The following is a 12,892-nucleotide window of genomic DNA, read 5'->3' on the forward strand; positions in this document are numbered from 1 at the left end:
CTGACTTTACTCCTTTTCATTTGCTAGGGAAGAAGTTGGCTGAGCACAGAGATGTCTTTGTCCATCAAACTGATGAGTAATCATTCACTTACCTTGAACCATATATATATATATATATATATAAAAAAGTGTTCCTGTTACTTCTCAATGTCACCCTACTGTTACCCCTCATTTGTTGTTTTGAGAATTTGGAATTTAAACACTAAGCAAAAAATTATCCAACTAAACCTAACTTTCACATACCTTCAGAGTAGTTGTGACACTTAAGCAAGACCGAGGGGATTAGCTACTGTAATGTTTACTGCAATAATTGATAGCAAGGCTTCTGCAATAAGCATTTCTTCCAACTGCAGAAGGCATGCAACTTTCACTTCTGACTCATGTTAAGCAGCCCTAGGCCTCAGCTTCATTACTGCTCACTTTAAGCAGGACAGAACTTGTTTACTGCTTGAGGAGCTGAAGTTAAGATGCAAGGTCTTGGCCTTTAAGAGCTTGCTCTTTACAGGTATATAAAGATCACAGGGTTCTAATTCACCTCTATTGCTAGGCAATAGCTCCTTACCCAAACCCCCAGCTCTGAAGTTCAGGACTTTATTATACGCCACCTTTAACCATGAAGCTATGCAGCTTTAATGTAACTTACGGCCACAGTCATGTGCTTTGAGTTTTACAGTATGCACACTTTTGTAATACAAGCATTAAAGACAAGGCTGAGTACACCCAAGTAGTACCAGATTTTATAGTGCCACCCTTCTTTTGATCTTAATCATACAACTACAAGCTAATGGATAACTGGCATATTCTCACTCTCATTCCATATAGTGGGAGAGACTAGAGACAAGCATATATCCAAGGAAGTTTGCTTTCAGAAAGGCCAGTCTTCCAGTCCTGTAAAGGGTGGAAACTGAGTACTGATTCCCAGAAATTTAGCATAAAGTCACAGTTCTGACCTGGGATGCAGAAATTACTAAATTGACACAGTACATAAAAATATGCCCAGCCTTTGTTAGTCACCTCTATGCTTCATGCTCTGGGCACTGTAGTATTGCTTAACTCTGACAGACTAAGATCAAACCATATTCCTCTACTCAGTAGCAAAGTTATGACAAGTGTAAAGAGTACTACTGCAACATGAAAACATTAATATCTCCATTCTAATGGAGCTGTAGAAGGCCTCTAGAACCGAGGTATCTACAGACAGCTCAGCAGCCCAAGCTTTCAGAAGTGCAGCCTGCACTGCTTTCAGGTCTCCTGATGATGACACACAAGAACAGTAGACAGAATGCTCTTTCCACAAGTTTAATAGAGTTACAAAAGGATACCACTGCTCTATATGCAACACATATCTAACCACATACACTGCATTGTCACTAAAGTCATTAGGGCTTAATGTACAGATACTGATCATTAAGATTTTCTACGAAGGTACTCTCAACAGGACAAACTTTCCTTCAAGTAAAAAAAGTTACTGCTTAAACCTATAGCATGATCCCTTGACTCAGATGCAATGACTTAGTCAAAGTTCAGTAACTGATGCTTGCTCTTTATGTAAGGCATACTAGTTTCCATGCAGGCTGGAGGTTTATTTCTGCTTGGAGAAATACTCTTTACTTTTGTGAACATCAGGCTTGATTGTGTCACTGCCAGGCTTCCAGCCAGCTGGGCACACTGAAATGATAAGAATGTTTTAAGTCTTACCAGCTGCTCCTGCAGAACATGTTTTACATAACATTAAAGCAAATTAGCAACTCAAAACATGTATACATCTTCACAACATACAGAAGGTGCATTATTCAGTGTGGCATTATGTTTAATTTATTTTACTCATTTCCATTTGCTCACTAGGTAGTAGCACCCAAGAAACATGGTGTTTGCCCATGGAACAGTGGGCCCTTTACACATGCACCCCCCCACATCCTGCTTAAAAGCTTCACAGAAGCTTGACAGCAAGGTCACACCAACTCCAGAAGGCTGGATGAGAAAGGCTTTATAAGGATTACAGTTCACTGCTCAGATCCAGTCAAGTCTATATTCTCCTTATCTTTAAGTCAACCTTAGCTACATCCTCCAGTTTAATGGGGAGGGGGAGGAAGAGTTAAACTCTCTCTAGTTCCCCTATCTGGCTATCAAAAGGCTACCAAGATGCAAAGGTTGCATGGCCTCAAAATTACAGCGACTCCTGAGTGCTATTTTTTGGACATGGTTTTCCTCGGCTACAGCCATGCAAGGCGTGGTGCTTGCTCCACACAAGACCAGCAGTCTTAGCTACAGTACCGTCCGCTTCTGAGTGTTGCTCCACACCTTGTTCTGGTCTATCCTGGTTTAGATGAGACTGCAGTACTAGTTCTGGAGGAAAATCATTTGCCAGCTTTTGACTACTCCAGGGCACAGTAAACCCTAAAAGGCTCTGTTTGCATGACATGTGACTGCTCCATCATCAAATATTAAGGACCTGTCCTCAGCTGACAGAGGATGGCAGACAAGTTCAGAAACACCAAATCTCTTCAGGCTAGCACCTAGCCACAACTGCAGCTTGTTTTAATAAAATCTGCCATTGAACTACCAGTTCTGAAGCAAGTTACATGTGACTAGCAGCAACTAATTAACTGACGACAGCTAAAGACTACGAATACCTACATAGCAATTTTGTGTTTCCATAACCCAGTTCAAAACTTTGATCTGCAGTGCCTTATTTAATACCTGCGGAAAAGCTACCAGCCTGAAGCACATGATCATTCCTGAACTATGGGCACAAAGACTCCATTTTCCCCTCACTACATTGTGTCCATGTGTAGTGGGGCAAAAAAAAAAAAAATCAGCAGGCTTTCTGGGAATCCAAAGGCTTTATCTAACAGACTGCAAAAACATCACATTAACACTAATGGTCTCAACCTACCAAATCTCAGAGCGGAGTCTAAATTATGCTTACCCTTGCAGGGTGAATTATCACATGTTCTTCATTTCTGTCTCAAGTATTTGTGTTTAATTGAAAGACAGACAACTGCTATGTGCTCAGCAAGACATCCAACACCAAACTGATTTAAATGATATTTCAAATCTACTCAATGGACAAATAAGTGGAATAGGACAAATATAGCACTACAGTGTCCTTCAATAAGTAGTTTCACAGAACCAGCTGCATTTCAGATTGCTACATTTACATAATACCTATGATTGATACATGTACATAGTACTTTTCAGTAAACCTTGTTTTAACCTGGTTAGTTAACATTATGCTCTAAACACACACACCAAAAAAACCCCACACTTAAGATTAGAAAGAGGAATAACTCTTACCTTCTCCATGCTTATCTGTAAACTGGAAGGCCTGGACAAGCCTGAGGGTTTCATCAACAGAACGGCCCACAGGAAGATCATTGATTGTTATCTGCCTCAAGATCCCCTTCTCATCAATTATGAACAGGCCCCTAAAAAAAACCACAAAAAACCCAGCCCTAAAGTTAAACGCAGTTTTTGAAAGACTGAAGTTCAGTATTCTATTATGGCAGTAAGTTGTGACATCTCTATTACTAACCTCTTCCTAAAAACTAAAGCCTTTGGTGTATGCATAACACTGGAACATTAGCAGCTGAAAGCCTAACGTTCAGCAGGAACTAGGAGGAACAGGAGCCAAGTCAAAACACTTATGCAGGAAAGCAGTGCTTCCTATTTAAGATACAGGCAGAGAAACAAAGTGGAAGAGAAGCCCAAGGAGGGGCATTCTTACACACAAAGAAAAACTACACACACTGTTCTCAAAAACCCAACCCAGCAATGGCTCATCATTTATTCCTCCAAAGTCATGTTAAGAATTAGAAGTTTAGCTCCCTTTAAGGAGCAACTTTAAGGGAACAGTCAACTATGAGATACAGATTAATTAAACCCCAAGTTGTACTTTAACTAAATACCTGTAATCACTGCCTTGACTACATAGGTCTCACATTACCAATGTCTGCAAAAGCTCACCTGCATGAGACTTGCACTGTGCAGATCAGTAACCCAAAGGAAGCAGCAAGCATTTCTTCTGCTTACCAAAACCACAAAGAGTCTAAACACTGAGAACTAAGCAGCATCCCCCTTGTAGGGGTGTTTGACAGTCTGAAGCAGTTTACATCTATAATAGCCAATAGCTTCAGCTTGCTGGAGGTGTTCAAATATACACAAGCTGTCTTCACCTGACATGCTCTGTTGCTACATAGAACTCTAACAGCAAGTTTACCTTTTGCACCTTACCTGTATGCAATACCTTCATCCTCTTTAAGTACCCCATACTGTTTGGCAATGGCACGGTTTGTGTCTGAAATCAATGGGATTTTCATAGTACCCAAGCCTCCCTGTTTCTTTGGAGTGTTGATCCTAAAAAAAGGCAGTTCAAATGTTAAAAGTACTTCATTCTAAATTGTCCATATAAGGTACAACAGAAGCTGATCCTTTCCACAATATCGTACTTGGCCTGCCATGAGGCAACAGAAAACCTGAACAGTATCCTCAGTTCTGTTCAGAAGCACCTGGTGCTACCAACACTTCAAGTGCCTTTGATACTTCAGTAAGCAAGTTTCAATACACTCAGGATTCAGTTCCTGCAAGAACTGAGACCAGACAGAACATTCTATTAGGTTAAGAGGCCAATTCTTACCAGGCCAGGTGACAAAAGTGAGAGTCAACAGAAGCTCCAATTACTTCACAGTTAATTTTCTTGAATTCATCAGCTCTGTCACTGTATGCAATAATTTCAGTTGGACAGACAAAAGTGAAGTCCAGGGGGTAGAAGAAGAACACAACATATTTTCCTGAAAGAACAGTACAGCCAGTTAATCTCTCCTACCTTTACAAGAGTTGTCGTATTCAATATCAACCATTCAAATACTGGTAGAAGAGAAAGGGCTTGATACAACACTGCCTTTAAAGATCAAATGGAAAACTACAGATGCCTCTATTTTAAGACTTGCTATATAGGTGGCAAGCCCATAAAGCACCTCAGGGGATTTGTATTTCAGCCAAATACCATTTACAACAGTCTTCGAGGCCGCTCTACAGCTAATAACAAAGAACCCAACTCAGTCTCCAAAACCAGTCTGTCAAATTTGAGCAGGAATGCCCATCTCCTGGGTCCACTCCCACAGACCTGCCCAGAGTATACCTAGCACATACACTAGAAGGCCCTGTGGTTGGCTAAGAAGAGTGCAGCAACACCACAGGTCTGAAAGGCTACAAGCCAAAGAGACATTTTAATTGAGTGCATGACTAGCCTATACCTACTCACCAGCCTCACACAGCATCTTTAGAAATGTCCTTCTAAAGCCATCCACATTAGTACTCAAGTACTTCAGGCTTTCTCTTTGATTTTAGTAAGTTTTTTTGGCAAGACAAACATTTTGCCAGTACTCTAGAGAAAGGAGCTTCACTGGTTAGAGGAAAGAAAACACTTTCTATTGAGAGAAAGCCTACAAGAGATTTTTCTGTTCCACATGGTTTGGAGATGTTACACCTATCTCGTAGTATGACAGACAGGACAAACAAGCCTGATCCAGGATTACAGTTTAGAGGAGTTTTATGCTAATTATTGACAATTCCCACAGCTGGGACATCCAGCCATGCTGCTGCCAGCTTCCCAAGCATAATCTGGACATGACTGAACCACTGCACAAGCTGCGTACTTAAGTCCATTGCTAAGTGGTCACTATTGCTTCAAAACAAAATCAAGATGTATCCTCAGATGCCCTCCACTATTACATATGGCCAGATGACACTTGTGTCATTGGAGAAGCACAGAAGCTTACCTTTATAGTCAGAAAGTTTGACATCTTTGAATTGTCCATCTGGCATTACAGCCGTGGCAGTAAAGTCAGGGGCTGGTTTTCCAATGAAAGCATTTCCTGAAGACATCTTGGTTTAATCTAGATAGGGGTTAATGACAATACAGTTTAGATAACAATAAGTTTACACCTGGAAGTAAGCATTTATTCAAAGCATCTTATCAATCTAGACTGAACCCCAAAGACAGTTTAGCAGCACTTGGTCTTGCAACACAAGGCTTAAGAGTGAAATTTATTTTGTTACCTGGATAGTCCAGTCAAAGCACTAACTTCTCCCCACCCTAAATCAGCAGCACAGTAAGATGCAGTTCAATACTCAGCCTATATATCCAGCCAAAGCTGCTATAAAGACCACTAGCACTTCAAGATCTGTGGTTCATTCACCTTCTAATGATACAATAACAGTGATCTTTGACCAGTAACAGCTCAGAGTCTGGGACAGGGCTAGCCTAGTATTTCAGTAGACTCTAACTCTTCCTATTCCACTTGGTGGATGAGTTAAAGTCTGGTGTGGTTTCCTGGGGGGTTTGTTTTTGTGGTTTTTTTGGGTTTTTTTTAACTTTTGATGACGAGACCCTTGTTCAATTTTACAAGGGAATTTAAGTCCTCAAACTTTATCCTCCTGTTGATTCCAGAACAAAAGAACTTTTGTTAATCCCCAGAGACCAGTGCAAGACTTCAGCCTTGCAAACAATTAAACCTTGTTTTATTGGTGACTAGACTCATTGTATACATGGCAATCACATCCTATGTTAACAATTAAAATTTCACTAAGTCTTAAATCAGTGCAGCCAGGTTGTTTCTCCCCCAAGCCTTAGTGAAAAAAGTAAGAGGGCACACAAGGCCAAGAGAACTCTACTTCTGGCTGCCTGCCCTAAAAGCCAGTCATTTGTAATACACCCTGTACAGTATTTTTGCTCAGTCTGGGAATGCAGTGTGTCACTTTAGAATTCCAGTTACTTCCATAGCACAAGGTTATCCATTTGAATGATTATGAACCTGATTTCTACAAGCACTAGCTGCCTTGGAGGTAAAAACAACACCCTCTGAAAAGTTAACATGAGTCTCATGTTGCTAAGGAAAGCTGAGATTCAATGATTTTTTTTCCAAGTCCTGCCTGCAAGGCACCAAGTTCATTATAAAAAAGGCTGAGAACACCTCATTTCTTGGCTCCTTCTCCCTTGCCAGCCACTTTCTTCCTGAAAAACTAGCCCGTAAGTCATAAGCATTTAGCTTTCAATCCAAATTTAGTCTTTAGTAATGGTTTTAACATTTGAAAGCTTCTCTTAGATACCCTGACAGTATACAGAATCAACTATCTCTCAATTTTTATTTTGAGAAGTGTCAATACATTCGGCATTTCAAGCTGCTTTTTGCAATAAAGCTCTTTATCCATGTGTTAAGCCACAGGTTAAGTCTTCAACTGCAGCAGGCTGGGAGGGAGTCTTACAAATGAAGGTGGCCAGAACGACCAAGTGCTCATAAGACTGTATGGAAGCAGCCTAGCAGGCAGACATCAATAATCCCTCTGTCAAGCATCACATGTGCCATGAATGCAGGTGAAGTTCTGAAACTGCAGTCTGTAAGAGGGACAGGGCAGCCACTGCAAAGTATTTACTTGAGATGCCTACAAGTAGCAAGTTTTATCTTAAAAGCAAGAGCTGTTCTTGTCTGGAGTGCATGACCCCACATTTTATTACTGAATCACGTTCTTTTCCACTACTCAAACTCAAGGTCATCATTTTGCTCAGTACTATGACAGTCTTATATTTGTTCCATCAGCAATCCCCTGGAGTATTTTACTATGCATTCAATGTCAAATAAAAGCTGTCAGACTGCTCTTCGATACTTCCCCTTTCTAAGCTACAAGTTATTGCCCTCTTTTTAGTTAAGACAAAAATCATTAATACTAGCAGGAGGCTTCAGTTGTCTTGTACTGCAGGAGAACCATCTGCTTTCCTCAGAGCACTGACTGTGACCAGCCAACATTTCTGCTTTTCTCTTTGGCGTGAGCATGTGTTCTCACATGTTCTGATTGTGATTTTTAACCACAGCATTTCCTAATCCACAGAGGAACAGACCAGACACAATGTTATTTCACAGTCATAGAATTTCTTAGTTTGGAAGACACCTTCAAGATTGAGCCCAACTGTTAACTTGGCACTGCCAGGTCCACTGCTAGAATGTCCTCAAGTGCCACATGTACATGTTTTTCAAATGCCTCCAGGAATGGCAACTCAGCCACCTCCTTGGGCAGCCTGTTCCAATGCTTGACAACCCTTTCAGTGAAGAAGTTTTTCCTAATATCCAACCTAAACTTCCCCTGGCACAACTTGAGGCCACTTCCTCTTATCCCATTGCTTGTTACTTGAGAGAAGAGACCAACACTCACCTCGCTACAACATCTTCTGAGGTAGTTGTAGAGAGATAAGGTCTCCCCTAAGCATCCTTTTTCTCCAGACTAAACTACTCCAGTTCCCTCAGCCACTCCCCATGAGACTTGTGCCTCACCAATTTCACTGCCCTTCTCTGGACCTGCTCCAGCACCCCAGTATTTGTCTTGCAGTGAAAGGCTCAGAACTGAACACAGGATTTCAGGTGCGGCCTCACCAGTGCCCAGTACAGGGGGACAATCCCTTCCCTGGCCCTGCTGATAAAAGCCAGGATATTCTTGGCCTTTTTGGCCACCTGGGCATGCTGCTGGTGCATATTTAGCTGGCTGTCAACCAACATCCCCAGGTCCTTTCCCACCAGGCAGCTTTCCAGCTACTCTTCCCCAAGCCTGTACCACTGCACGGGGTTGCTGTGACCTCAGTGCAGGACCCGGCACTAAGCCATCCTGATCTCCCTTCATTCCAGAGGAAAGGAGAATGGACACTGCCAATCAAGTACACTTGAATCAGGTCAGAACATCTTCGTTGCTCGCAGCCACACACAGCCTCAATTATCTTCAACTTGCAATTATAATACACCAGGCCTGCTGCTCTTAGCCAGCAACCCATACCTTTAGGATATCTTGAACAAAAGCGAAAGGCCATTTCAAAACACACCACCCGCCTTTCACTTTGCTACCTTCAGACTATCACCAAAACGCGGTTAAGCTACCGGGCTGCGGTCAGAGAAAAGCGATATCGCCACGGATCTCCTGGGTTCCAGCACACCGCAGCCAGCTACACCCAGACCACGGAACGCGCTTCGCTGAAAAACCCTCTGACGCCAATTCCATGCATTCACCTGCGCAAAAGACCACTACACCGCTCTGCGACAGGGAACACCTGCCACCCTGTATGCCCTACCCAGCCAAATCCAGCGTTATTTTGAGGGGTTCTTTAAGGATTCAGACGCGAGAGGCCGAGCGACGGCCTCCAGCGCAGCAGGGTGCGGGGGGGAGCTTCGCTCCCGGCCTCCCCCTGCGGCACAACGGGGCTGCCGATAAAGGCGGGCGCGCAGGGAAGAGTTATCTGCGCCCGTGTGTCGTCGTAGCCCCACAAAAGGGGAAAACGGAACAAGGAAAAAAAGCGGCGTTCCTCAGGGGCCGCGGTGCGGAGCGAGAGCTCGCCCTTGCACGCTGCGCTCAAAAGCCCATCCGCGCAGAGGGGGAGGGGAAACAAACCCAACTCAACGAGAAGAAAACCCCAAAACCAACAAAAAAACAACGGAAAACAGAGGCTGTGCAAAAGCCCCCACGGACACCACCCCGCGGCACGCACGCAGCCCGCTCCCTCTGCACTTACACAAAGAGGCTCCAGGGACGTCGCACGCTCACCGCAGGCCCGAACTGCGACAGCTCCTCCCCGCACCGCCCACTTTATACCCGCCCCGATCTCGCGAGGAGTCGTGCCCCGCCACCGCCTCTCCCCGCCCGCCTGCAAGGGCAGCATGACTCGGCAGGTTTGCGGTGGTCCCCCGCGGGGTGCTCGATAGCGGGTTTGCTGCCTCTTATCTGAGCGGAGACACTGCCGCGGGCTGCTGAAAAGCAGCAAAGGAATGCGAATAAGTGGAGATAATGCGGTGGATGGTGTCTTAGGGGAGGTGCCGTGGAAATGGGCAATGGAATGGTTGTAAACAATTAACGGGAAGATGATTCAGGCGGCTTATTGCAAGAAGAAATTGCTTTATTAATGTCTTAATAGGTCCAAGCTATAAATATTAAAAGTCATCAAAGAGGCGAAGGGTAGGCAGAATTTTGTGGGAGAGTAAGATGGCTGGCATGTCATTCAGATGGATTGGAGCTGGCCGGTGATTTCAGTAAAGCCAGACTTCCTCTTCCAAAGAAATACGCGTTCCCAGTGTTATATAGGTGAGGAGTCAAATCTTCATCCTGTCACTCTGCATTACCAACTTCCTCCTCAACCTGATACTGATTCCCAAGCTTTCATTGGTTCTTCTCCGTCAGTGGGAAGACTGATCCAAGCTGTGCAAGTCAGCACAAAGCTTAAAACTAAAAACAATCAAGTCTAAACTCTGAGCTTTGGAGGGTAGGATGGAAACTCTTAGACACAACTACAGTTACTCACTTCAGGGAGTTTTGCATCATTCCCAGAGTGAAGCCACTCTGCAGGACACTTAGTCCCTGTAAATCCTTATAAACATTGTGTTTGGATCCAAGACTGAACTGAAGCAGTGTGGTGCTTTTTGAGGATCAAACCCTAAATTTAAATATAAAAGCTTTATTAGACAATGAATACTAAAGGCCATTAAGGGCATACCCATGACAAACTGCTTGCTTAAAAGTGATAAGGTGTTTACCAGCTTATTTTTACTCATCTGTTTTGCAGTTTACAGTTGTGTTTCTTCTACCTGTTAAAACTCGATTATAAATTGTAATGTGGAGAAAACCACAAAGGATTAACAAACTTTAAATGTTTGTAATCTGTATAGCTGTGTAGTGTTGCTGGGTGACCATACCCATATGGTGATTCACCCTAGAGACAACTGGTTTCAGTACCAGGTGAAATTACTCCTTAAATAATAAGAGCAAATAACATGCATATGTGCACTTAGGAAAAAAACCTGCACTCCCCTTAATGCGAATAATTTATCTGCTACTGTTTCTGTTGCTATAGCATGCTTAGTCTTTTACAGAAAGAAGTATGACTTTCTTAACATCAATGTTGTGATGGCAATCGAGGTCTATAAATTGAGACATGTATATACCTACCTATTAACTCAGGGCTGTCAATGAACCTGTCAACAGATTAACCCCTGAAAGGTCAAGCAGCCCTAATTAACCTCTCTAGAACAATGTAGTCTTGCTGCATCTCTAGCAGGTTTAACAATGGACAAAGCAGTAATGACTTTCTCATGGTTTCTGACTCCCTTTATGCTTGTGCTCATTTCTCATGCTTTCAGATGCATAATACACCCATTTCACATAGCTGCCACAATGCAGTTTGTTCCAGGTTTGAACCTTAAGCATTGCATTTCCATTCACATGTCCATGGCCTCATTATTTTTGATAAGTTTCTGAGCTAGTCTTTCCAAACATCAGTTTCTGGAGGTTTTAGAGTGATAGCTTGTCAGGGCCACTCCTTGTTCAGTGTGTTTCTGTTCAGCCTCTTTCAATCTCTAAATGCAAGATACTACCTAGATGGAAAAAAACCCAAAACCAAACCAAACTTCTCCAAGAGAAACACGCCATGTCTGCCCAAGCAGGTGCTGGAACGACAGAGTTCCCCCACACTTTGCTTTTCCACACTCTATTCTTCATACAGCGGCTTAACCACACTGTAGTATTCTGCTAAAACAGGTGCCAGACAGGATCAGCTTGTACCTGGTTAGTGTGGAGCATCAGGAGCCCAAGTGCAGGCCTTTTTGCACCCATCCATACAGATATGGCCACAGTAAGTGGTTTATGTATTAACATGAGGAGCTGGCTGGCCCTGAAGTGCCCGAGCACTGAAACTACCCAAAGATTTCCAAATTGGTAACTGTGCCAGGTTTTACATGGATCATTTTGTATCTCCCATGTATCTGGCTTGGGAATGGGTCCCTGATATGAAAAACAAAACCCCTACCATGTGAAAAAATAAAGGCAAAGAAATAGGTCCTGTGTGAGAACGCTACCACACATTTACGTTTCCATGCATTCTGTCCGAAGAGAATTTGGGGATTTTATGTAAGTGTATCCAGGACTTCTACAGTAAGATGAATTTAGAACAGCAGTGTCACCTGGGTTTAGGCAACACCGGGCACACCCCTTGAGCATATCCATGTTAGTGCAACAGTGGAGATGATCCACGCGTGCCCTCTGAAGCAGCACATTAGGACATCATCACACATGTTCTGTAGAGCTCATCACTGCATGTGCAGAATGTCCGCTGAATCCAGATCATGCTGAACCTCCTGTATACACATGGTTCCATCAGCAGCACAGGAAGCGTAAAATCTTGGCCACGTGGGACATTTAAATATAACATATGCAAAAAGTCACCTGAAAACTCAAAGCTCACATGTTCCCAAGCCGTGGGGCATTTACGCACAAGCAGCTGCTGCACAATAGTTTTAATCAAAACAATTACATATTATTAAATATACAATGCATGTATTTGCTTTCTTTGTTTTGCTCAAGTGAAGACTCTTTCTAAGTCAAAATGTTTGGCTTTACCTCTTTCTTCTCTGCATATCCCCTTTTTTTTAATTAACAAACATTATTACTTTATGTTTGAATAATCACTGTCTTTTGATGGCAAAATGTTAGTCTTCCTTACCTTTTCTCTTGTACTCCCTATTACATTATCGAAGGCTGCGGTTTGTTAAAGTTTCCACATGTGATTGTCATATAATTCAAGCATCTTCTGTTGCATTAAGACTCTGAATTTTCGAATGGAAAGGTAAATCAAATCTAGCAGCGATTCCTCCTCCTTTCTTCTTTCCTCTTCTCAATTTTCTATTTCCTGTTATTTTTCTTTGTCATCTTGTCCTTGCACTCTCCTTTCACTTTTCTGTATTTGCTCAAAACAGGATGTACAACAGAAAAATCTGGTCATGTGCATGCCCAAGGGATTCATTAACCTTTGTGCCTTTAAGCCTCCTGAGCAGGTCAAGTCAGAAAAGCAAAGAATCTGCAGCAGAAT

At 42.8% G+C, this 12,892-nt stretch overlaps 1 protein-coding gene and 1 long non-coding RNA gene across 4 annotated transcripts; both read right to left on the bottom strand.

The window, feature by feature from the left end:
- Positions 1–1,283: 1,283 nt before the first annotated feature.
- On the bottom strand, positions 1,284–9,797 carry PRDX1 (peroxiredoxin 1). Of its 2 annotated transcripts, none has more exons than XM_030496538.1 (6): positions 9,551–9,797; positions 5,781–5,897; positions 4,637–4,790; positions 4,234–4,356; positions 3,298–3,428; positions 1,284–1,668 (listed from the first exon to the last, which is right to left on the bottom strand). In XM_030496538.1, exons 2-6 carry the CDS (start codon positions 5,884–5,886, stop codon positions 1,583–1,585), a joined length of 600 nt encoding a protein of 199 aa, XP_030352398.1. In that variant the 5' UTR covers positions 5,887–5,897; positions 9,551–9,797; the 3' UTR covers positions 1,284–1,582. The 2 variants fall into 2 exon arrangements, with proteins under 2 accessions (XP_030352398.1, XP_030352399.1); XM_030496539.1 differs by lacking the exon at positions 9,551–9,797 and adding an exon at positions 8,874–9,030.
- A 113-nt stretch (positions 9,798–9,910) lies between these two features.
- On the bottom strand, positions 9,911–12,640 carry LOC115612344. 2 transcript variants are annotated; one of them, XR_003992958.1, is made up of 3 exons: positions 12,527–12,640; positions 10,334–11,402; positions 9,911–10,250 (listed from the first exon to the last, which is right to left on the bottom strand). It is a non-coding gene; the product is annotated as an uncharacterized LOC115612344 (long non-coding RNA). The 2 variants fall into 2 exon arrangements; XR_003992957.1 differs by having other exon boundaries at positions 9,911–11,402.
- Positions 12,641–12,892: the final 252 nt, after the last annotated feature.

This window comes from Strigops habroptila, chromosome 8 (assembly GCF_004027225.2).
Source record: "Strigops habroptila isolate Jane chromosome 8, bStrHab1.2.pri, whole genome shotgun sequence".
Taxonomy (NCBI): Eukaryota; Metazoa; Chordata; class Aves; order Psittaciformes; family Psittacidae; genus Strigops; species Strigops habroptila.